The sequence below is a fragment of the Protopterus annectens genome, chromosome 1.part1, assembly GCF_019279795.1.
Source record: "Protopterus annectens isolate FY-2018-M chromosome 1.part1, PAN1.0, whole genome shotgun sequence".
Taxonomy (NCBI): Eukaryota; Metazoa; Chordata; order Ceratodontiformes; family Protopteridae; genus Protopterus; species Protopterus annectens.
The window spans coordinates 789,652,873-789,679,443 of NC_056726.1; the positions used below are offsets into that span (position 1 = coordinate 789,652,873).

Genomic DNA, 26,571 nt, shown 5'->3' on the forward strand with positions numbered 1-26,571 from the left:
GGTGTGCCACATAGAAGGATTTCCTGACTGTTGTGGCGATGTGGTTATCAAAGGTGAGACCACTGTCCACCTGTGTCCCTAAGTCTATTATCACACTTAAGGTGTTTAGTGTACTGCCACCTATATGGTAATTCATGGGTACATGTTTTTTTCCCAAAGGGGATAACTACACATTTCTTGGCATTCAGCTTGAGCCCATGGCTCTAGCACCAAGCATCTGTTTCTGTAAGGCCCTTTTGTAGAGTATCCACATCATTTCGGGATTCAATAATGGCTCCCGGTTTGCAGTCATCTGTAAACTTTGTTATCCAGAGTTCCTTAGTGTTGGCCTGTACTTCAGAGAAGTAGATGCCAAACAAGAGCGGTCCCAGGACTGAACCCTGAGGTACTCCACTTGTCATTTGTCTGGAGCTGGACTTGGAGTTGGCTACTTTTACAGTGTGGGTTCTATCAGTAAGCCAGTTAGCAACCCATTGGGCGATGTAGGGATTAATGCCCAGCTTAGTAAGTTTGTCTATGATTCCAGAGTGGGGGATGGTGTCAAAAGCCTTGGCAAGGTCTAGATAGGCTGTGTGGACCACCTTACCCTTGTCCATGGCTCTGGAGACTGATTCGAAGAAGTCAATCAGGTTCAGGAGACAAGATCGTCCCTACACGAACCCAAACTGGGTGGGGTCCAGTGTTTGAAGGCTGCCAGTGTCTTTGTTTATAAGTTCCATGATAATACGCTCCATGGCCTTGCAGATAAGGCTTGTCAGACTGATGGGACGGTAGCTTCTGGGATCCAAGGTGGATTCCTCCTTGTGGAGTGGGATAACTGTAGCTCTGTGCCACTCAGTGGGCATGAAACCTGAGGTGAGGCTATGATTAAACATGACACTTAGGTGAGGTGCCAGTTCATATTGTAGTTCATGTAGTACACAGCCCGGGATGTCATCTATTCCCATGGATGCTGTATTCTTAGCTTTGGAGAGTGTATTTTTTTTACCTGTGTGGCCATTATTACCGGAATTTGGCAATCTTCTGGTATTGAGATGGGCCATTTAGGGGGTGAGAGGGGGGTGAAGTTGACACTGAATCAGTCTGCCAGGATATTGGCAATATCCTTGGGATCAGCATATTTAATGCCATTCTGTTTTAGCTCAGAGCAAATCTGAGCATTGCCATTTAGGTTCTTGACATAGTTATAGAATGCCTTGTGGTTGTCTTTGGAATCTTTGGCAATTTTATTTTCGTATCTAGCTTTGGAGGATTTTATGAGGGATCTCAGTTTCTTACTGAGGCTGGTAAGGAAGATGTCTGCATCCTAGGATTTTCCTCTTTTCTGCAACAGTTTCTTCCTTTTGTTGTAAAGTTTGTTTATGGCAGGGGACCACCAGATTGGCTTCCTTTTTTTGGATGAGAGCATCTTGGTTCTATTTGGGATGGCACGATTCATGCATGAGTTGATGTGCTCGTACAGTGCCTTAGTGTAGGATTCAGCATTTGAACTTTCAGTTCCCGTCTGTATGGGTGTCATGACGTTTGTCACTTCTGACTTGAGTAGCATGAAGTTGGCTTTGGAGAAGTTTTTTATGGAGGTTTCCTTACTGGGGGGTGGGTGTGGGATGTGGATGTTAAGGGTGATTAGCTTATGGTCAGACCTGACTAACGAGGGGGTGATCATAGGTGTGGAGCATCAATTTCCCATGTTGGTAATGATCAGGTCTAGGATATTGGAGCCCCTGGTGGGACTATGGATTAGCTGATCCAGGGCGTTGGAATTTATGAATTCCAAGAATCGTTGGGCAAAGGTGTTGGTACATGAGTAGTTTTCCCAGTTAATGGCAGGGTAGTTAATCACCCAGTATTAGGGTGTTTGGTTCTATCTTAATATTTTCCAGTATGTTTAGAAAGGTATAGTGAGAATCTTGGGGTATGGTGGGGGATCTGTAGCAAGCTACAATTTGGATTGCAGTCTTACCTAGTGTTAGTTGCACCTGGAGAATTTCAGACGCATTGTGTTGGGCAACTAATCTGGTGGTCTGAATATCCTTGGTGAATATTAACACTCCTCCACCTTTAGTGTTTCAGTCCTGCTTTGGTGGCCGAAAAGTGTGGTAAGAGTTGTAGCCTGGTATTGCAGGGGTGCTCTCTGGAGCCTTGAACCAGATCTCAGTTACTGCACAGATATCGATGTTCTCCATTTTTAGGAGTGCCTCGAGAGAGTGCATTTTGAGGTTTAGACTTCTAGCACTAAGTAGCATTACCTTCAGATTTTGCATGCTTGTATCAGTTACGGTGGTGGTTTTGTCCTTTGAAATTTGCCTAAAAAAGGCACTATAGGGGTGGCAAGAGCCTTAGCCAGTAACCTGAATCCCAGGGGTGACAGGTGCAGACCATCGTGGTCTGTCAATCATGTTGTCCCAGGCACACAGATACTGAATCCCCTTTGAATGACACCAGAAGCTTAGCCAATTGTTGAAGTCAATCATTTTTGGTGGTGCTGTGGTACCATTGTCGCCTCACAGTAAGACGCTGTCTGGTTCGATTCTCAGCTACAGTATCTTCTGTGTGGACACATGCATGAATGGGCGTACCTTCGTTGAAGGTTGTGCGTCAGGCCTGGCAAGCCGGCACGTAAAAATCAACTGCCAATGATTAGCGGACCGGAGTTCTGCTGTGGCGACCCCTAACCAGGAAAAGCCAAAAGACACAAACACAAACAATTGTGATATCATTCTGGGTGAAGGCAGGATGCTACTCAGGGCTAGGGTCATACCTGCCTGGGCCACATGATCCTAGAGCTCTTCCATGTCTCTCTTCATGTAGTCCAGGGAGGTACATCTCAAGTCATTCACTCCAACATGGACAATGACAGAGTCATATTTGTACTTGTTGTGGAGTGACTTGAGTGCATGCGTTATGTGGCAGATCCTGGCACCCAAAAGGCAGATGACTGCAATTTTTTCCTTGTTCAACCTGGTGAGAGGGACATCAGTGTGCTGGACTATAGAGTCACCTATGACTAAAGTTTTAGATACGTTGTCTTGCCTTAGGGGCTGTTGCTGGGTGGCACACTGGTATTGTGAACTATGTGACGCTTTGGATGTGATTGGTGTTTGTTTGTGTTTCAGCTTCAGAGGTCCTTGTTGCTTGGGCAGGTTACAGTTAAGGGCTTCCGCATATGTGGATTTAGTGTTGCTATATGTGGGTGTTGGTGGTGTGGGTTTAGAAGGGCTTTGTGTTGCTTGAGGTGTAGTGTGGGTGTTAACCTTCTCCTCTTGACTGTCTAGCACAATCTTGGGTGGAGAGAGCTTTGCTTCCATTTTGGCTATGTAAGTGCATCTCTCACAGGTTGTAGTGTTGGGTGGTAGGAACAGAGGGTTGTCTGTGTACATAAGACAATTGCTGCATTGCCCCAGTATGCCCAGAATCACCAGGTGGACAGGAGAAATCACCGGAAGCTGACCCTTGGACATGCCTGGTTTGGTGCTTTTTTTTTTTTTGTAAAGTACAGGAGCTGTTTTCCCTTACCTAAGCAAGGTACTTTGCAATTATAGGCTGTTTAGTGCCTACTATTAATTTCTCCTTATTAACAATGAGAGTTGAGTGCTGGTATCAGTTTAAGGCTTCCTAGTGCTTTTCAGCAGGTATTAGAAAAAGTGCTAGTCACAGGGATACTTAAAGGTAAGATGAAAAAAAATGCACACTGCAGTGTGCACTAGAGAAGTTAGATGTGAAAGTAGGTAACTTAAGTTTTACCTGTTTAAAAAGTTAAGGTTTAGTGGAGAGTTACTATTTTTAAAACAGCAAGATGGGTTGAAAGGGGTGGTCACTTTTGTATTCTGGTACTATGGAATACAGTAGGATGGCCAATAAATTTAAACAGTTGAAGGGGAGGGGTTTTTGATTTTGTGATTACTCACACAAGCCAGTGAAAGTAGGCAGGCAACTAGAAAGACAGTGGTATTTAACGACAACTGTAACTGGGTGGGACGGCGGGAAAAAAAAAATGTATATACGGACAAATAAATAAATGGTATTATAACAAAAAGAAGTCCTGGGATGAAGACTTAAAAAAAATACAAGACAAAGTTAGATTACATCTTAGAATTAATGACAAGTCCGAATCTAAAATTATTAGAGATGAAATAAATAAAACTAAGGAAGAATATAGTGCAATTTTACATCATAAGACTATGATTTCCTTAGAGAAATTTAAATTCCTAGCCTATTCAATAAACCCAAAACATTTAACTAATCTTGCAAATGAAACAAAAAGAATCAACAAACATAATCATATTAAAGAAATATATTCGTCTAGAAAAAAGAAAAAGGTTTATAATATACATGACATAATTGATGAATTTAGACATCATTTTCACACGATAAATCAAACATCTCAGTTCATTCAACCATTAGATAAGATAAAACAATACATTAAAAAAACCTGTATGTCACACTCAACAAACAGTAGTCAGAAATCACAGATAAACAGATATCTTTACCGGACATACAAACTAAAACAGAACAAAGCACCAGGCAATTATGGCATCATAACTGAATTGTATAAAATCATGCCTAAAACAGCTATTTCTTTACTACATAATGTATTCCATAAAGCCCAGAATGACATTATTTTGCCCCCATCCTGGAAATATACTTTTATTTCGCCCATTCTTAAATCTAGTAAGGACCCTAAATTATGTACGTCATATAGGCCCATAACTCTTTTAAATATTGATTACAAAATCTTTATGAACATCTATGCTGATAGACTAAAAAAAATCTTACCCCAGTTAATTAACGATGACCAAACAGGTTTTGTAACGAATAGAAGTACACATGATAACATCAAACGGTCTCTTATTTTAATTGATTATTCACACAGAAAGAAAAAAAAAACTTTGTCTCTGGTTAGTCTTGACATTAACTCAGCATTCGATACATTGGGATTATCTGTTCACATTACTGCAATGTTTAAACTTTTCAGATAATTTTATTAATTACTATTACATCTTTATAAAGGCACTCTGGCTTATACCAAAATTGGATCATACACATCGACTCAAATACTCATCACTAAAGGAACAAAACAAGACTGTCCCTTATCTCCCTTACTGTTTACTCTCATAATGGAACCACGGGCTAACGATATACGAGGAAATAAAAACATAAAAGGTTTGGAAATTAGTGACGAAATAATTCAGTTATTCAACATAAACAAACTTATTCTGACAACATGGCATTTATATACAGACTTATCAGAGAAGAAACATATTGTTGCCCTGCTAATTTCTGGAACCATTTTTATACAGTTAATAACGCACTTCCAAGGGCTCTAGATAAAACAAATATATTAGAATCTGCAGGGAAAACAATACTTTCACTTAAATGGAAAATATATTCCTGGAGATTTTTATATAGATCTTTCTACACTCCTCAACTAATGAACAAAATTAATGGTTAACTAAATATTTGCAACAGATGTAAGTCTAACACAAACATTGACTGGAACCATATGTTTTATAACTGCCCTGCTTTAAGTGCATTTTGGGAAAATATTAAAGAACTCCTACAAGCAATATTCACAGATAATTTTATTTTGACCAAATCATTAGTACTCTTCAATATACCCATACCTGGTTGTGTAAAAAAGTTAAACATTCCTTACTTTGTGCAATAATGGCAGTAGCCAGGAAAACTATAACAAGAAACTATGGAAGTGTGTCAATTGCAGATTGCAACTATGACATCTAGAACATCTAGAAAAACTTATAACTATCATATATGGGTTAATCTACAGAATTTGTTGTTGAAAAGAGATTGACAATGATATCTTATAAATCAAATTTCAAACTCTCTATGTGTTTTATATATATATATATATATATATATATATATATATATATATATATATGTATGAAATAATCAAATACTAGGCAACGTAATGATATCTAATGGATGTCTTTGTATATAGTTTTAGTAATTTCACTTTATTTGTTAAACATTGTTATGTGAATGCTTATGTGAACACTTTTTGAATTGTAAATATCCTTATGTTAAAAGAACATGTAATTGTTTATATTTACTTCTTTAAAATCAATAATATTGTTTAAAAAAATGATCATAATAGGAATCTCTTCCCAAACTAAGATTTGAGGAATCACCCTCAGTCCCCTCGGAAATAATCAGCTGTGGTTCCCCCTTAATGTCTGGAGCAAACATATGAAAAGCCTCAGAGAATGTGCAAGAACTTGGATCCATGCCATCTTCAAACAGGGTCATGGCAGCAAGCGTTTGATGTTCTTCAGGGCTTTCACTATCTTCTAAACAGATGTCCAGTGGAGGCTGTACAACAAATGTATCGGTCCTAGACTGTTTGGCCTTCTTCTTGGAAGGCAACCGTCCCTTCAGACCAGAGGATTCTGCCATAGCATCCTGATCTAACAATTTAGGGCACTGGTTCTCAAAGTATACAGAGAGGGAAGATAAGTGACTAAGGAGGGTCTTGGGGACAAACGCTTGACAGACAGAGCACTGCTTATGATCATGGGAAGCACCTCGAGGAAAAGAAGACACTAGTCATAATCTTCTTTATGGGGAATCTGCCTCCCATACTGACATTTTCCCTTCTTGGATGACATGAACACATGTAACAATAATACAGAAAAAAGAGAAGAAACCCCAACGGTATACTTTTTTGAAGATGGCTTAATAACCAGCACAGCAGACAGATGTTCAGATCAATATTCGATAATGGAGTTTACACTGGTGACAAAGATGTTCTGAGTATTTACATCCGTATGTCACCTTTATTCCATATGCCCTACAAGGGAAGCATACGTTTGACATATGATGCCTACACAATCTAAACACTTTGGTATACTGGCCAGATGTTTGGCTATCCTTGGCAGGAGATCCCTTCAGTGAGGAATAGTGCAACAGTGATATGGAAGAACATACTCTGCTAACCCTGCTTTAGCAGCATCCAGTGATCTAGATTATTTAAGACAGTTTATGTACGCAAGGAAAGTCAAGCCGGTTCTGCTTGATGTATACATAAGTTTCCTGAAAATCCTGTAGTGTTCAACTGGGTTAAACAGACTGCTGACATTCTAGGATACGTAACTTCACATTAAAACAGCAAAACAGCACAAGAATTAAGCGTTTGCCATCTTGGATCTTTTCGGTAACCTGACTAGCCTACAGGCATAACATAGTTCTTCTGACTAGTCCCCCAGTTCTGCTTAAAGGCATGAAAAAGCCATTGATGGATTCCCACAATGTCAGCATGGACATCTCGAAAAGCATTTCAATCAATAATCTTTCTAGAACAATAAACTCAATCTGGTATGAATCATAATATTTAGCAGTGATAGCATATTAATATGTGACAGTATAGGAAGGAAAACATTAAAAAATGTAGCAGTTCCTTACCTGTATCATGCTGTTAAGCAGCCTGATATTATCTCCATAGTTAGCTCCAGTTAGGTGTTGTGTAACTTTTTGAGTAACCTGTTGAGTCATACCCTGAGGAACTCCACTGTCTAGCTGGATGAAGTGCTGAATGCAAGATAAAAACCTGTGCAAAGAAAATTCCAAACAATTTTACCTGTTCAATTAAATGCACATTGAAGCACTATAGCAATCAGTAATGTGTGCCAAATTTTTTGCCCTTCTGCATCCAGCCTTCTAATCTAAAAAAAGGTGATATTAAGTATAAAACAAAAGAAAATTACTTACAACTGAGGGAAAGGGGATATAAGCAATGTTTATCCTCCACTGGAAGTAACATGCTTGGCTAAACAAAGAGTATTACACTTTCTTGGTAAAGTAATCAGCAAAGTGATATTAAACACAGAATTTAAATGTGGATGGGGGGGGGAGGGCAAAACATTGATAATAAATGCAGCTATTTTTGCAGTTAATGTTTTATTGACTGACTTTGGGCTTTAAGGAAGCAAAGACACTACATGGAGACCACTACAATTACTTACGAAACTGGTAAGCATAGACTCTTACATAATTTTATATGTTCAATATTAAACATACTATATTAAATAATTTAAAACCATTAAAATAAACACAGAGACATAACTAAGTTTAGGTTAGTGCATGATCAGAATATACAAGTTTGAACAGGCGTTCTTAATGATCATCTGAATTAGTGCAGATTGGGCCATTCCAGAAGCCACTATTAAATTCCACAAGCACAAAGTCTGAAAGAACTGAACAGTCAGAGATTGAAGCCACACCCAGAGAACCACTAGCACCCCAATAATGGCACAGTTGGCAGACTGGATAAAGATAAGGAACGAAGTCAAACAGGGTGAAAACTAATACCACCAGGCTCTTAAAAAGAATCTGAAAGTAAAGTGACAACCAGTTCAAATCCTGGGGTACAGAAGTAAAGGGATCATAACAGGAAGCAGCACATCATTAATTAACCATGCAATAGAGTTCTACATCAGCAACATTTGGTCAGTCACAGAGTCAGGAAACCTCAGTTAAAAAGCACTGCAATAGATGAAACATTATGAAACCAAGGAATGACCTAAAACAGAAAAGTTATCAGGAAGTGTCGATTAGGTGCCTGAGGTGACAGTCCTCTGACAGTAATTAGGAAGAGATGATGGATGCCAGTTTCTCCAAAGGTCTTACACGAGTATCAAAGATCACACTGTGATCTCAGACTTTAGATACAAGCCTGCAGGTTTTTTTTTTTTTTTTTTTGTTTTTTACAACCATGATACCAAGCAATAAATGAAGGTAAAATGGTATACATCGCCTATCTCAAATTGGCCAAGGCTTTCAACACAAACCCCTCATTAAAACAGAGAATACCTTAATAAACTAGAAATCAACATCTTCATCACATACTGGATTACCAACTGGCTCACAGATAGGATGCAGGAGATCAAAATAGGAGAAGTTACCTCCATGAAAAGACCATTCACCACTGGAGTCTCCCAAGGTCTGGTGCCAGGACCCCTTCTGTTCAGCATCAACTTATCAGAACTAAAAGTCAAGCCAAAGGCTCTCTAGCTAATTAATTTTACAGATGACTGCAGGCTAGGAGCAGTGATCAAATCACCAAAGGACTCACCCATCCTACAGGAAAGCTTGACTCAAACAAATAATGTAACTGGTACCAGATTCATGGACTAAAGCTAAACACCAAAAAAATGTGTCATCTCCTGTGGAACTTCAACTCATCTGGGGGACTACTACATTGACAAAACAACCTTAAGAGTTGATCCAGTAGTTCAGTCCATGTATTAATAATGGACAGCAGCTGCTCCTAAATGCTTTATCCCAACACATGGGTCGCCTCCAAATATCTGTGTTTTGATCTAGTAAGTATCACTTTAATAATATATAAATACAGACCTTGGAAAGGGTTTGGTGACAGTTAACTCCAACAGGATATGTTAATTGTAAGAATCACATGGGATAATTGGCTAGCCTTAAAATGACCTGCAAAGGCAGTTAGCCTAATACTAATCTAGGAACCAATGAACTATAGATAATATAAGCTGGCAGTACTGGTGCTGCAGACACTCAATCTGACATGGACAACCAAATCATAAGTTCAAAGATAGACAGTTACTAGGCATGCAGCCCAGAAGACCATTCAGAGTCCACGCTCAACTATCTCACAGCACTGACTGGTTAAGCGACTTGCTCATAATCACACAGTAAGCAAACAGAGACTGAATAAATCACATCCAGGACTACAGCAAGGATCTTGTTAATAACAGCTCTTTACTTTAATTCTCTCTGCTAACTGCAAGAAGAAAACTGGAAAATATGTGCCCTGATTTACTCTCGGGGATGGGAACAGGTAGCGAGTTCCCTCTCTCCTATTTGCAGGAGCAGGTACTGCAGAATAGTGGCATCCACGGCAGTCAGTTTCCAAGCTTTGCGTCAGCCTACTTTCTCTGTTATCCTGACAGGGGGTCTTCTCTGAAAACAGGCCATTAGCCTTGTGGTACTAAACCAGTCAACAAAGTGGCTTTCTTCAAAGAGATACTAAGAGTTAAAGAAAACCTTTAATGAAGCAGATTAATTCTGATATGCAGAAGACAGCTTTTGATAATGACAATGGAAATCTAAGAAGCCAGAGGACAGTAACCCACACAAATGATCTAAGAATCATAGACAACTGGGCCGTAAAATGGCCCTGGTTCTTGGAATGGCAGCAACCAGAAATCTTTTTCACTTACACATACTTGATTTACTAATAGCATTTTATTAGCCTCCTTCAATACCTTCTGCACTTCCTCAGGGAAAAAAAGTGTCTAAAGAGGTATCAAAATTACATCATCCAGGCAGTCAATTGAAGAGTTTTCAAATCCAGTCTGAGGGGATGCCTGTGGTAATTAATTGTCTTTGGCGAGTTTTAAAAGATGGGAGAACCACTTTTTCCTGGACCAAAAAGGAGTCACCACCACACTCTTTGGAAAGTCCTTCTGAACTGTTAGAACTCTGATTATCACTGGAAAGAGTGAAGTGTAACAGAGGAATATGCCCATCCATGGGAATGAGAATGCACCCATCTTCCTGGCCTGCGACCAAGGAATCCTGAAGTAGAATGTTCTTAGTTGTCTGTTCTGAAAAGAGGTGAATAGACCTATTTTAAGTGTTCTCCACAGCTGGGACAATTTCTGGAAGACCTCAGGGTGAAGTTTCCAATCATGAGGGTCTGTCCTGTTCTTGCTTAGCTTGTATGCCATAATGTTTTGCACTGACATAATGTATGAAGCCTTAAGAGTCAAACTGAGATGAGTTGCTACCTCCAGTCTACTAAAGCAAGTTTGTAAAAGGGGTAAGATCTGGTACCCCACGTTTGCTACACCACTGAGCTGATGTATGTGAAAACTTAAAAAAGGTCCAGGAAACAAGAGATGACTTAGGCCTTTAACATTTTACCTGTACTGCTTATTCCACAGACCTTGCACTTTCACACATTTGAAAACCACTCCTTATGGTAGGTCTGAAGCATGCATTGCAACAGACTGAAGAAGAGGCAGAAAGGAGAATGGAAGACCTGGATTCCAAGATAAGTGGTCTATTCACCAAAGAACCTCTCTCCTTACAAATCCCAAAATGGGGATATGACAAGATAAAATGTGCAAATGTATCCCAACTGACCTAGGATACAATTGGATTTTTCTCATTGGAATCATAACAATCACAGAAACCATGTACCCCAGAATCCTGAGAAATTCTTTGGTAGATTACTAGCTTTGCTTGGAAAAATCAGGAAGAACTTTTGGAACATCTCTATTTTGTCTGGAAGAAGAAAGGTAGAATCTAATTGACATATCAGAAAAAAATTCTGTGAGAAGGGAAGAGAGAAGATTTCTGTAAATTCAGTTACAAATTTTCTTGAAGAAAACTCAGACTGAGTAGAAGACTTTGAACATTTGCCAAGGACTCTTGACAAGTGGTAAAAGTGTCTGCAAAGAGTCTCAAAATAACATATCTAAGACCCATAAGAAACTAGGGCTGCTTTACAGACAATTACAGACTTAGTAAGTTCCTCTCCCTGCCATCCAAATTAACTTTAGCACAAACATTCCTGTTGCCTTCTCTAACCTACGGTGCTCCACTGTTCACCGATCTGCAGCCTTCCCTACAATCAAAATTAGAAACGTGCTACAACAAGATCTCTAAATTCGGTACAAACACCCGCCACTCAACTTACCACTGTATTGCCCTAAAAAAACTGCAATGGCCCGAATTTCCTCACTACTTATTATTACTTCAGCTCACAATTACTCACAAACTTATTTATAAACCTCAACTCTAACCCGCACTAAACTCACTACTGTTCCCCTACAACCCCACTAGACTACTACGATCTGAACAGCAGCAGCTTCTTCAAGCCCTTAAACCCAGATTACCAGCAGGGCAGCTATTATACTCCTGAACCATAAACCCAGATTACCAGCAGGACAGCTATTATACTCCTGAACCATGGCTAAAAAATGGAATTGCTGTCTACAGCCATCCGCCTTCAACATAATCCTAACAACTTTAAAACTGCTCTTCAAAACCAATTCCTCTCCAACTGGATATGTAACTGCTCTGTTTCCTCCTCTGCCATTACCTGATTTGTCCACTGAACTCAGTCAAGTCGTTCTCTAGCCCCTGCCTATATTTACTATCTGTGGTATTAATATATCCGATCTGTTACCAAGTTCTCTGTCATACCAATCTCTATTTCCAAGACTCCTTCCTCTCCTAGAAAGCTACTATTCTAGCATCCCACCTCTACATTTTATTTAGTAGTATAATGCAACTCCAACATTTAGCCGGTTTACACGTTGGAGTCTATGTATTTCCTTGTTTTTGTCCAATGCCTTATTGATGCTGCTCAAATCAATACTCCACGCTATTGTAAATTTTGTTCTAGATACTGTACCTATACTCTTGAATTTTATTGATTTTTGATCCTTATGCATCTGTTTTATTATTTTTTGTATTATTTTCAAGCAACTTATTGTATGCAAATCTTGTAAACTGTTAATTTGTTCTGTTTTTATGTATAACCTGGAGCATTTCTCCCCCGGCCTCCACTGAAAATGGGCTGCCTGGCCCAGTGGACTTTCCCAGTAATCAAATGCCAGTAAATAATTAAAATCTAAGACAATCATCCAAATATGGAAAAATGTGAATGCTTTGAAGTCAACAAAAAGCAATTACTGGACAGCCAGACAGTTTGTAAATACCCTTGGAGAAGTAGATAGTACAAAGGTAAGACAGATAACTGACAATGTTAGCCAAACACAAAAAATCTGAAAGCTGGTAAGGAGACAAGAAGTAACAGGGTCTGGGAGGATAACATTTCGAACTTTAGGATCATGACAAAAAAAGACCGACAAAAGAAGTGGTCTAGCAAAGGCATCAAGTCCTTCTTTCTTTGGCAACAGAAAATCAGTTTGGCAGGCAGGTACTGTTACTACAGCCTTAAATAAAAAGAAGTTATGTCTTCGTTCCATCTGTATTGTTGATCCTCGTTCAGTCATTACATGTGGGTATCTGGCCATCTTCGAAGCTCACGCCAACTACAAACTCTCGAGCTAAAAACTCTTACCCAGAATTCCCCTCTCCCTGTTACCTCAGATTGAGTTTGCAAGTCAAAAGAAGGTAGGGGCTACCTCTGCTCAAATGACCTAACAGAACCGGATGGTGAGATCCACTAGAAGCCACAGGAGGGGGAAGGAGGGAGGGTCGTAATGACTGAACAAGGATGAACCATACAGATGGAACGTTATGGTAAGACATAACTTCTTTATCTGATACTGTTAATCCTCGTTCAGTCCTTACATGTGAGACAGAGTGCCCAGCTACCTTTATTCCCGGGAGTCTCTCATGGAAGGACATTCTGGAGCACCACAGAACCAAAAGATGCTCTTCGCCTGGAGGCCAAATCCAATTTTTAATGATTGATGAAGGTATGAGGAGTAGCCCAAGTTGCAGCTGCACAAATGTCATGTAAAGAGGCTCTGGCATGGAAGGCAGCAGAAGCTGCCGCCGACCTTGTAGAATGAGCCTTTATGGTGGTAGGTAATGGAATATTACATTTTCTATAAATGAAGGTTACATCGTCTTTTAACCATTTAGCCAATGTGACCTTAGCAACAGCACATCCTAATCTAGATCCAGAATAGGCCAAAAATAACTGGTCTGATTTACGAGAAGCCTTAGGCCTGTTCAAGTAGAAGCAAATTTGCCTGTGAATATCTAGGGTATGTAGGCAATACTCTCCTCTGTTTGAATGATTGGGGAACAAAACTGGCAATTCAATGGTTTGATTAATGGACATTTCAGAGATCACTTTTGGCAGAAAGGAAGGATTAGTTCTCAATGACACTATCTCTATGAAAAATCAAATATGGTCTCTTGATGCATAAGGCTTGGAGCTCGGAGATACGTCCAGCAGAAGTAATGGTGACAAAAAACAAGGTTTTCCAAGACAAATATTTGAGGTCGCAAGAAGAAGCTGGTTCGAAAGGTGGCATTGTCAAAGCTTGTAGGACTAATGACAGGTCCCATGGTTGAATAGGTTCTCTAAAAGGGGGTCTTAGATGATTCACGCCTTTTATGAAAGTCTTGCATAATTTGTGTGACATAAGAGTCTTGGACACCATCATGAAAATTAGATATTGCAGCCAAATGAACTCTAATGGTAGAGGCAGATAGACCGGACTGAAATAGGGTATACAGATATTCCAGTACTACTGACACTGGTGCTGAAAAATGATTTACTTGTTTTTCTTTCAGCCAAAAAGTAAATCTTTTCCACTTGCTGAGATATGTAATTCTGGTGGAAGACTTATGAGATGCAATAAGAATGTCACTTACTGGCAAAGAAAGATCATTCTGCCTGGCAATCAAAGGAATTGAAGGAGCCAAGCTGTGAGCTTCAGGCTGTTCAAGTTAGGGTGAATCAGATTCTACGGATGGGAGATCAACACCGGGGATGGATGGAGAATCCACGGTTGATCTAGCAGCTGAGGCCAAAGGAAGGGAAACCAAATCTGACGAGGCCAATATGGTGCTATGAGGATTACTTTGCTCTTCAACCGGCGGGCTTTCTTCAGAAACTGGGGAGTGAGGGGGAGAGGTGGAAATGCATAAAGCAGACCCGAGGGTCAATCATGGACTAGAGCGTCCCTGGGTGACTGTCCTGGAGGGTGAATCAGGGCAAAATAGTTGCTGCATTTGTAGTTGGTCGGGGACACAAACAGGTCACAGCAAGAAAGACCCCAGCAGTTGAAAATCTCCACCGCTATCAAGGGATTCAGGGACCACTCGTGAGGTTGTAGAATACACCTGCTGAGTCTGTCTGCTATCACGTTGGAACTCCCGGGAATGTGCGTTGCTAGAAGAAAGCAGTTGGTAGTCATCACCCATTTCCATATCTTCATGGCCTCTCGACAGAGTGGGTAAGATTTGGTTCCACCTTGTTGTTGATACACCTGATCACCGCCATGTTGTCTGATTGTATCCCAATAGTCCCAGACAGCAGCAGGGGATGGAATGCTTGCAACGCCAGAAGCACCACCCTCAGCTGTAGAACATTTATATGCAGATTGGCCTCCATTTCGGACCAAGTACCTTGGACTGTCTGTCCATGAAATAGCCCCACCACCCCATTAGGGAGGTGTCCATGGTCACTGTAGGCTTGAGCTGTTGGGGGGAGAAGGGGCGAGACCATTGTGACGGATTGTGCGCCATCCACAAATTTAGATCTTGTTTGTACCTTGGCTGAAAGAGGGTACTGAAAGGGATACCATTGGATGAGCAGTAGCCATTGTAGAAGCCTCATATGAAACCTGGCCAGGGGGACAAACGTAATGGAGGCTGCCATGGAACCCAACAACTGGAGAACAGAATGAGCTGTAGATTTCTCCCTTGAAAGGATTGGAATCAGTTGCTGCTTTATCCTTAGAATTCTGTGCTCTGGAATGGATGCTCTGCTATTCTTTGTATTCAAGATGACCCCTATGAATTCTGTGGACAGAAATGGGGTGAGATTGGATTTTTACCAGTTTATGGTTACGCCTAGCCTTTCTTCAGTATGGAGAGAGTATGCCAGAACTTCCTCCAATAGATGTCTGGTGGGGGCGGAGATGAGCCAGTCGTCTAGGTATGGAAAAACCTGGAATCTTTGTAGTCGCAAGTGAGCTGTGATGACTGCCATGCACTTTGTGAACACTCTGGGGGCTGTACAGAGTCCAAAGGGGAGTACTCTGAACTAGCAATGACTGGCTCCCGCACAGAAGCGAAGGAATCTTCTTGATGGTCTGTCCACTTTTATGTGGTAGTACGCATCTTGAAGATCTATCGAGCACATCCAATCGTCTTTTTCCAAAACAGGAAGGATAGACTGTATTGTGACCATCTGGAATTTCTGTACTTTTACAAACTTCTTCAATACACTGAGATCCAAAATTGGTCCCCAGTCCCCAGTCCCCAGTATTCTTTGGCAGCAAAAATAGTCTTGAGTAAAATCCGGATCCTATCTGGTCTGGAGGGACTATTTGGATGACTATTTTTCTTAGCAGCTTTGAAATCTCTAACGCTGCTTCTTCCCTTTGACTGGGTGGAACGTCGGGTAAGCTTGTTAGGGGAGCGGGACAAAGGCCGAAGGGGATATGATAACCTCTGGTTATTATCCTTTGTACCCAATAATCGGTGGTAATGGTTAGCCAGGCAGAAGGGTACAAAGAGAAATGACCTCCAACCACTTCCTGAGGAAAGCAGTTGGGCCGCTCTTCAGGAGCGCTGGTAGGATTGGCCAGGGAAAGAATCCCTGGAACCCTGGTTACGCAGACCCCCTCTGCCCTGAAAGGTGCATCTTCACTGAGAGTTTCCCCTTCTGCCTCTAGGGGAGAACTCGGCCTGTGTGTCACGGAAAGAACCTTGAGTCTTTTTGTGCCATATCTTCCAACTCTTCTGGTTTCTGGAGAAAGCCCATTGAGGGGAAGAATAACGGACACCCAAAGCAGAAATGGTATTACCATCCTGTTCACATCTGGCCAGTGTGATTTTAACCCTGGGTCCAAACAATGACGAGGCTTCGATGGGAGCATTGAGAAAGGAAGCCTTGAAGGGTTCCGCGAAATTACACAAGCACATCCAAGCATGTCATCTCAGAACAATGCCTGAAGCCGCTGCTCTAACTACTCCTTCTGATGCTTGAGATATCAGGCGCATGGAGGAGTTAGATATCGATTCAATGGTGGCTAGCTGAGAGGGCACTTTGTCACAGACCTCATCAGACACAGCTCTAGCCAAAGTTTCAGAGAGTTCAGAAATTAAGTCTCTTTGAAGCTTGGTAAATAGGGACCTGACTGCAAAGGTCACTGATGCAAACGTATGCTTCCCTATTCTGACCAGAGCCCGGGACTCTTTGTTGGGCAGATGGACAGTCTGGCTTTCTTCTTCCGCCAGGTCCTTTTTAGTTGCAGCTGCCACCACCAAAGCATCTACAGGAAGACCTTTGGACCAATGGGGATCACTAGCAGGAGGGGACAAAATTTTATCTGGCCTCCAGGAAATGGCCTGAACGGTGTCAGGAGCCTTCGACGCACACTGCATGATGAGCCAGACAAGGTCGTCGGCAGGTGGAGTAACCCAGGAGGTAGGGGGCTGGGCATGAAAGGACTGCAGGAACACAGACTCTTCACAGGTCAGGTTAGAGGGCTGCCAGTCACCTCTCTGTTTACGGATTTCAAGGATATCACCAAAGTATACCTCAGAGGGTGATCAATGGGACCCTTCCCATCATCAAAGTCTGTGTCTTCAGTAAGGGACTCCTCTGTGGAGTCCATGTGCTTCCTCTTGCATGAGCTCTTTTGATGATCTTCCTCAGAGGGAGAAGCTGGGGAAGACAGCTCAAAAGGGGTCCCCTGTGGGAGTATGTCCTGAGGCCCTTGCGCCCAGTGTCTGCTAGGAGCAACTTGTGTACACTGCGGTCCAGAGGAGGGCAGGGAGAGTGATAGCACAGGATCATCAACCAATGCCAAAGCCTTCTCCATAAGCTGGAAGGCCGGTCTACGTGAAGAGGGATGGGGGCCAGGGCAGGGGTCACCCATCGCCTAAGTGGTTCAGCCTGCCGACTCGGAGTCCCTGGATGGCTGTGAAACGCCAAAGTACGTCCGCCACAGCTGACATCCTGGGCCATGACAAGACTCTCCTGCCACAAAGGCATCTGCGGCTCCTTAGTGAGGTCCATAAAAGGAATTGTAGTGGGGGAAGACTGTGGTATATCAAGGGGCTTCAAAGGAAATGAAGGAGGAGAATAAGTAGGGGGTCTTTGGTAAAGGGTGATCACATCCCGAGGAAGGATAGGTCCTGGGGGGGCAGGATACCTCTGGCCAAAAGCACTTGATCCACAAAACGCAACACATCGTGTTCAGAGAGGCTTCTAGCGAATTTCACGGACATGGCTGAGTGATAGTCAGGTCTATCCAAGGATGGAGCAAACTCAGTGCCCACCACGGAGGTGGTCTGCACTGAGAACAACGGAGCTGTAATGGACTGAACTACTGGTGTCTGCACTGAAGAAATCATCGGTGCCGAAGGAGTGGTTTGCGCCAATGATGAAGTTGGTACCAAAGTGGTTGTCGGTGCTAAGGCCTGAGCCGAAAACATCGGTGACGAAAACTGAATGGTCGGTACCGAGAGGGTAGTCAGCGCTGGGTAAGTTGTCGGAGATGAAAAGGAAATGGACATTGAAACATCCATTGACGTCATAACAGTCTGCATCGATTGGACAGTCGGTGCCGGTGATCGAGTCTGAACCGAGGAGCTCCTCGGTACCGATGTGGTATGGGGCACACAAGTTGGTGCCAAGGTCTCAGATGGCACCGATGTCCTCAGTGCCAAAGGCCTAGGCACCGAAAGCGCTGGAGATGAAGAAGTCAAATCCAAACTGGAAAGCTTAGCTTTCTTGGGTCTCGGTTCCTGAGGGTCCCCAGCCAGGGACGAAGGAAGAGACTTGGCCTTATGTTCATCACTCTTTTTCTTATGGGATCTTGGAGGGGTTGAAGCCTCTGACCCAGAAATAGTCTCTGAAAAAGGAGATTTAAGTAGCTCCTTCAATATTAATTTTATTTTCCTCTCAATTAACATCCTGTTAGAGAAATTCTTACAAATCCCGCAAGGGGGGTCAACTGTTAAATGAGTTACACCCAAGAAATAGACACACAGGGAATGTGCATCTGAAGAAGGTAATTTATGGCCACAATCTCAACATCTTTTAAACCCTGGACTACCTTTTTTATCTGTCATGTTTGTTAAGGAAAGAAAGAAAAAAACAGAAAAGTACCAGCAATGGTACAAGAAATACCCGAAAGTAAGAAGGAAAAGGGGTTTACCAACGATGGTAAAAAAGGAATTACCTCGCGGTAAAAAGGAGGAAAGGAGTTGAAAAGGATTCAAAAAAGGGTAGCCGCTAAATGCGATAAGGTAAGAGATAACTATTTAATAACTTTTCTGTGAAAAAAAGCTGTCTTAGAACTTAGAATGAAGAAAAATACTGTACTAAGCTCAAGAGAAGTAGCTTGACACGACCGAATGGCGATGTGGCAAACGAAATCTGAGGTAACAGGGAGAGGGGAATTCTGGGTAAGAGGTTTTAGCTCAAAAGTTTGTAGCTGGCGCGATCTTGGAAGATGGCCGGCTCGGTTCCGAGGTTGGAACCGATACCCACATGTAAGGACTGAACGAGGATTAACAATATCAGACAATTTTTTCCAGAACTGGGGAAAACATGGATAACTGGTTTGTTGTGCAAAGAGGAATTCTCTGGAAAGAAGGGCCAAGTGTACCCCTGTTGAATAACTTATTTGTTTAAAACACTCTAGTGCCACAAAGGAAGACAGTGACTCGGAGAGAGAGAGAGAGAGACACACACAGAAAAAGACGGTCAGAGTGGGAAGGGGCGGGGGAGACTGAAGAGGCAAATAGTCATTCTGACTTTTTGGAATGTCCTTGATTTTGAGGGGCTTTCCTTTCTTTTAGGCGCCTTTTTGTCACTGCTTTTTAAAATCATGTTTGTTCTGCATCTTGTTGCTTAAATTGCTTTTTGAAAAATGGAGTAGAGGTAGAAGGAAAATGTTTATTTGTCTTAAAAAGAATGGATGGAACAATATGGTCACTCCTTGAATTAACTTTCCCCCTCTCATCAAATCTCTTAAGTACCTCACCTACAGAAGGGCCAAACAGAACTTCAGTATCCAGGGAAGAATTTAAAATTTCAGTTTTAACAACTTCAGTAAGATTTTGAGATTGTAATTATGCAAATGACCAAGAATTGGCCACCTTGAAGGGAGTATCAGAAGGACCACAAGAACAGTTTAAGGCATGTTTAATTACATAAGAAGCAGAAACAAAAGATGAATTAAACACATTTGCACTTCAGAAACGGGACGGCTGACAGTTGCCTTTTCATGTACTCAGAAGACAGAAGTAAAAACTTTAACATAGGAACTTGATCATTTAAAATTCTGAAAGTTAAACTGACAGAAGAACAAGCGCTTTTCCAAAATTTACCAAAAGCTTTCTCATACCTGTCAGACATAATAGGATTCGCATTAGCAATTTGTCTAGCTAAAGCAGTTTGGGATAATCATATCACTGCAACATCTCCTTTAGAATACGGAAAGAAAAATTTGTGACTCTGAGGAACCTTATAACTGGTCAGACTTCTCAAGAACAGGAGGATGACTTCAGGAAGACTACAAGCTGTAAGGAAAACATTCTCCAGAGCAGGTACAATTGTAGGGTGGGGAATATCTAAATACAACAAATCATAATACATTTCATGGACATAAGGTGCTGTACCCAATAAAATACTTCTTTTACTTTAGATAAGGTATAAAAAAAAGATAAGTCTTCTGGAGGAAAGTGTGACGTCACACTTTACTCAGATTCTTCAGCTTCACAGCTGAGCCCTGAAGTACAACAATCTCCCTCGTGCTCTTCTCACTGAAAATCATATTAAGAAAGGTAGGGAAGTCTTACTTTTATGATCTAACGGGAAACGGGCATAGAAAAAGGAGAAATCAATTCCGGGTTAGAAGGGTGGCCTAATGGTTAATATGTTTGCCTTACAAACACAAGGTGCAGGGTTTGAGTCTCACAAGGGATAATTGGCTAAGCTTAAAATGCTTTGCAAGGGCAGTTAGCTTAATACTAATCGATGAATCCAAACAGAAACCTAAGTTTACGAGCATCCATTTTAGTACCTACCTATGAACCTTGTCACCACAATAAACAGAACATGCTGGAGGGATAGATTCCTGTCCCTGAGACTTCCCATACTTTGGAACAGACTACCTATCTATGTCAAACAGAGCTCCTCATTAGCACTCTTCAAGAAAAATCTTGATTATTGGATGGGTAATAGGAAATTCACCCGGGGATCACTTCTGTGGTTCTGCTTGACAGGGGCACAGGAAAATAATTTTCTTGGGTGGCGAAAGCCAGGGTACATTTTTTGCTATGCTTGTATAGGCCCTAGGGCCAATAGCCTAGTACCTACCTATGAATCTATGAACCTAACAAACCTAAAGAAGTCTTCCCTGTCCATAGAAATAGGAACATTTTTATTTTTATTTGTTTTCTTTTTATAGGAAAATCCCAGAAAAAGGCAGGCTTAATCCATTCACACTGTCTTGGAGATTGGGCTTATTTTTGGGGAAAGGTGAGATCCCAACACCAGACTCTTACCCAAGTCCAACAAGAATGGCTCTCCCTTGCCAGTGAAGGGCAATCCTACAACTACAGAGGATGTGCCTATCCCCATGTCAGTAGTGGCTGTAGGTGCTACACCAGAAGGGCCAGAGAAAACAATGAGTGGTCTGAGGTACTAAGATCGACCACAGCAGAATCATCCGTTGGCAGCTAAGCCAGAGTAGGAGCTAACCCATCACTCAAAGACTCCCTTGGCAGTTCTTTTCTTCTGGCAGATGGGGAAGGAAGAATCAAAGAGATCACTAACTGCTCAATAGATCCAGTTGCAAATGAAGCCTCAAAGACAGTTACCACAGCCTGCAAGAGTTGACACATTTAGTTCCAGAAAACAGTTCACCCCCCAAAGTACCAGCCCAGACCTAAACACTAACTCTATACAAGAAAATAAATAAAGTTCAACAGAATAAAACACAAATTGTTTCCAAAGGCATTCAGAGTACTCAAATCCCCCATGACAGAATGACAGTGCACACAAACTACATTCCTTGTATAAAAAAATGTTTTTAAACAAATAATACTAGTTTTTATCAGAAAAATAAAATATTGGAATGTTTCCTCAGCAAGGGGCTTATCTACTCAGCTTTGAAGGATTGTTAGCTGACCAACAGTTCAACAAAGCCTCTGAAGGAGTGCACTACGGCAGCAAAAAAGCTCTGAAGATTTTTGCACTGTCTTTATATGGAGCTCTGCTCAAGCTTCTGACACAGCAAGTAGAAGATGACCTTAAGCGTTGAAAAGCCGGCCAGTTATAGTGGGATTGGGACCCAAACTTATTAGGCTACTGTATCAGTAATTTAATGCTGAAGATCTAAACATGGGAAAGGAAACAGAGTGGGATGACACTAAACAAAATTTTAGTTTGCATGATACAGCCTGACTTCCAAAAAGGGACCGATAGAGTACAGGCAAAGAGAAAGGGAGTGATAGACCACACGTGGTGAAGTTTTTGGCTGAGGCTAGAAGCTGCTGTTAAAAAAGGGATAACAACTATAAGAATCAATGAGAGGAGGATAGAAAAGATTTAGAAGAGAGAATTAAAAGACAATTTACAGAAGAACAATAGGACATCTGTGTGCTTCCCAATAATGCAACAGAATCTAGAAGGTTTAGCAATTTTCCTTAAAAATGTTTGTGTAGGTATTTTATATGCCAAGCAGACTTCAGATAATTTTTCCTAAAGTAGGTAGCAAATGCTACATGTGATGGGGAATAAAGATGCAATTGAAACATATTTTTGAGAATGTAAAGAGTTGGTAGATTTTAAAAATATCCTACAGAGTATTTTGTCATAAATACTGAGGGAACAAATAGTCGTAACTAAGGAAATTATTCTTTTGAGTTGGGATATTAGATCTGAACTACCCAGAAAAAGCAATTTACTGTATTACAAAATGGAAACTAAAGTCTAAACCAACTGTATTTGAAGTACCGAATATTGTAACATGGATAAAAGAAACTGGAACTGGAATCTTTAGAAAAATGACATAGAAAAAATGGAAACTGTGGAACAATATATGCAAAATAATGTTTTGGAGGAGACGTGAGGATTAAGGAAAGTCAGGAACTGATCAATTTATATAATGTTGGACTGACAATAATTACATAAAATAATATATGTGATGTACAATATTTGTAACTGGGAGCTTGTTGATATTTTTTATATAAAAGTATGTTAATTACACAAAAGAATACATGTGATGTGTAATATTTGTAACTGGGAGCTTGTTGGTATGGTTTGTTTTCTTTTATATAAATGTATGTTTGCCTGTGTCTTAAGTGATAATTCTATAATGGTGTTAAACAAAAAGAAATATGAAGGACCAGGCCGGATTCAGTATGTTCCTTCTTTCTCCAAAATTCAGCTGTTTAGATCACTTAGTTTGGGGCAAGTCATTAGGCTGTGGACTGTTGCTATGAACCCTGTGCCATCCACTAAACTTAAAGAATCCATATCTCTACAAAGGAAAAAATACCCAACAGGGATGGTGCTTCTTATACGATATATCAGCCATGGTCAGAAGCTTATAAGGAGTCTTCCAGGCTGACTTGCTGTGGCGTCTTAAGGACCAAGCACGCTTTCATCTCCTGTGTACACTTATCAATGATGGCATCTTGGAAACCAATCAGCAAATCATCCTTCCTGAAGAGTTTGCCAGAAGTTAGATCCTCATGAAGAAGGGTGTGCTCCTTCCTGAGGAGAAACCAGTGCACACTGGAGATCTGACTATGGGTGTGTCTTCTTGTTCAGAAACATCATCTTTATTTAATGACATGTAGATTAATCAACACCAGATACAACCTCCACATTATGTTCCAGTGTTCTGGGGAATGATCAAGCTAGTCTCCATATTTTTCTGAGTGAGGAAACCTCCCTTGGGTGGCACATTTCTTGGGTGATATAGCCACGGTGTTACTGATCTATAAACACTAACCCTGCAATGTGAACAAGTCCTTAGATGATAACACAGCGGGAGAAGCATTCTTTGGAACAACTCAGGTAGTCTCCATCACAGCTAGGGATGACCTCCATGGGTCTCCAAATGATCTTCTGAAAAAGGCCACAAATGACACCTCTAGGAGCTCCTGGATGCATTCCAGTTCTTAAGAAGCAGCTGAAGAGACCAGGGTTCCAGGAGGGAAACAGGTTAGGATCACAGTGTGCAAAGTGTCTTAATAAGCCTTACGTCAGCTCCTTTAGAAAAGAGACATGTATCACCAATGCATCAACATTGCCATCAACACTTCTGAAGTAATGTATCAAAGAAGATGCCAGAACATACAGTATTTGAGACACAATATGAACCTTGTATGTGCTAGTAATATAATGCTATTAGGCAATGCACTGTTACAGTTAGCTATCACATCCCATATTTTGTATCCCAACTTGTCTCAAGTGTTAGCCTATCTTGTCTAGTACACAACCCATGTTATGCTTACCACTCATTTGTACATGTTGGAAACTATGGTGACATATTCAAATTTGTTACCATTACCTCAAGATGGATACCTAAAGACCCTTAAGGGGAGCTTATAGACAATCAAATCACACTAACTAAGATCAGCTATAAGCTCCTAGGGTGCTACAGAACCTACTCCATTTTTCCAGAAAATAACAACATTCCTAAATAAGAAGGAACACTGGTATCCTAGCCAATTTTATCTATCAAATGATTAACTTGGGAACCTATACCACCAATGTAAAATACGGACAAAAATTCCTAGATTTTATAAACAAAAACTCCCTGGACTAGATGCAGAAAAAGTACAGTTTTGTACCTACCATAAATGTAGATGTTCGAGTGTCTTCCCTGCTGCAGTCATTACACTTGGGTTATCCTGCCATCAGGCGGGCCCTCAGTCGGCCCGAGTTCCAAAGTCTTGGTCCGGCGTCAGTTGCTGTCGCCTCTTCCCTGACGTCAGTGCGCCAGGGGTATATAAGAAGCAACCAACACCATTTTCTTCAGTTTTTCTTGCCCCAGATGTCAGGCGCCCCCAAAAATGGTAGGCAATACATATTGCTAATAAAACATACCAAAAATGTAAAAATAAAACCTTCAGTAACCAGCAAATACACCACATAGGTAGTAAAGGTTAGTCTCAAATAAGAAAGAGGGGCTGGCGGGTGGGTAACCTGGACTGCAGCATTGAAGACACTCTAACATCTACATTTATGGTAGGTACAAAACTGTACTGTGTTCATTGTGTTTCACTGCTGCAGTCATTACACTTGGGTAGAATCCCAAAGCTGAGTTTGGATGGCTGGCTCTATAGAGGATTTGGTGTGGCTATAAGGCCCTGCAGCACTGCAGTGGCAGAGCTAGCTCTGGATCTAGAATAACGAGTCAAATGGTAATGCTTGGTAAAGGCATGCACTGAACTCCAAGTTGCAGCTTCCAAGATATCTTTGGTAGGTATTCCTCTAAGGTAGGCAGTAGAAGTGGCAGTTGCCCTGGTGGAATGTGGTCTAATATTACTAGTACAGGTTTCCCATGTTGTGTGTAGCAGAACCGGATACAGTGTCCTATCCACTTTGAAATGGTCTGCTTTGAAATAGCCTTTCCCTGTGATCCTGCAGCATATGATACAAACAATTGTTCAGATTTTCTGAAAGCTTTTGTTTTGTCCAAGTAGAAGCGCAATTGCCTGTGTATGTCCAAGGAATGTAAAAGTCTCTCCCCTTTATTTTGGGGATTTGGATAAAATGTTGGCAAGTGAATTGTTTGGTTAAGAGCCACACTGGATACGACCTTAGGCATAAAGGTAGGGTTTGTTCTTAAAGAAACCCTGTCTTGGTGGAAAATGATGAAAGTCTCCACTGCCATTAGTGCCTGCAGTTCGGAGACTCTTCGTGCTGAGGTTATTGCCAGAAGCAGAGCAGTTTTCCATGATATATATTTTAACTCTGCTGAACTGGCTGGTTCAAAAGGAGGTAAAGTGAGCTTTTCCAAAACGAAATTGAGGTCCCAAGTTGGTGTTGGTGCTCTCCGGGGCGGTCTTATGTTTTTAGCCCCTCTGAGGTACTGTTTTAGCAATGGGTGAGAGAAAACAGGAGGATATGTGTTGTAATGAGCCGAGATGGCAGAAGCGTGAATCTTAATGGATGAGAAGGATAGTCCTTTGTCCAGCATCTCAGTCAAGTATTGTAGTATCTGAGGAATGCTAGGGACCAGAGGATCAAGGTTTTGAACCTGATTCCAGGCACAGAATCTCTTCCACTTGCCTGAATAAGATTTCCTGGTGCTAGGCCTCCTGGCCTCCAAAACGACATCCATAACAGCTTTAGAGAGAGAAGTAGTCTGTTTGACTAATGAATCTGCCATGCAGCCAGACTTAAGGTTTTGAGCTGACTGTGCAGAATCTGATTGTTTTGCTGAGTCAGAAGGTGTGAAATTTGAGGCAAAATCCAAGGGTGGCCTTGAGCTAAGTTCTTTAAGATTGGCTGCCAATGCTGGCATGGCCAGTCTGGAGCAATCAGAATCATCTGTGGTTTTTCTTGTCTGGCTTTTAGGAGTACCCTTGTAAGAAGAGCCAGAGGTGGGAAGGCATAAACATGTAGGCTTTTCTAGCTAAACAAAAGGGCATACACTTTCCATGCTTGTGTGTGATAAGTCCTTGTACAGAATTTTTGTAGTTGGTAATTCAGTGGTGAGGCAAAAAGATCTATATCCGGGCACCCCCATTTTTGTATTATCATGATGAAAATTTGTGGATTTAATTTCCACTCGTGAGGATCCATGATGTTTCTGCTTAAGTCGTCTACTAGAGTGTTTTTCTTTCCTGGCAGGAATTGTGCTTGCAGATGGGGGTAAG

The 26,571-nt window shown here is 41.3% G+C and overlaps 1 protein-coding gene across 2 annotated transcripts in view; it reads right to left on the reverse strand.

Annotated features, from left to right (window-relative positions):
- EPG5 (ectopic P-granules autophagy protein 5 homolog) overlaps nt 1-26,571 on the reverse strand; it is a 2,535,958-nt gene that overhangs the window by 1,492,314 nt on the left and 1,017,073 nt on the right. For both annotated transcript variants that reach the window (XM_044078183.1, XR_006365599.1), the window contains exon 18: nt 7,423-7,567. In XM_044078183.1, the coding sequence (XP_043934118.1) occupies nt 7,423-7,567 (145 nt within the window). The remainder of the gene's footprint in view (nt 1-7,422; nt 7,568-26,571) is intronic.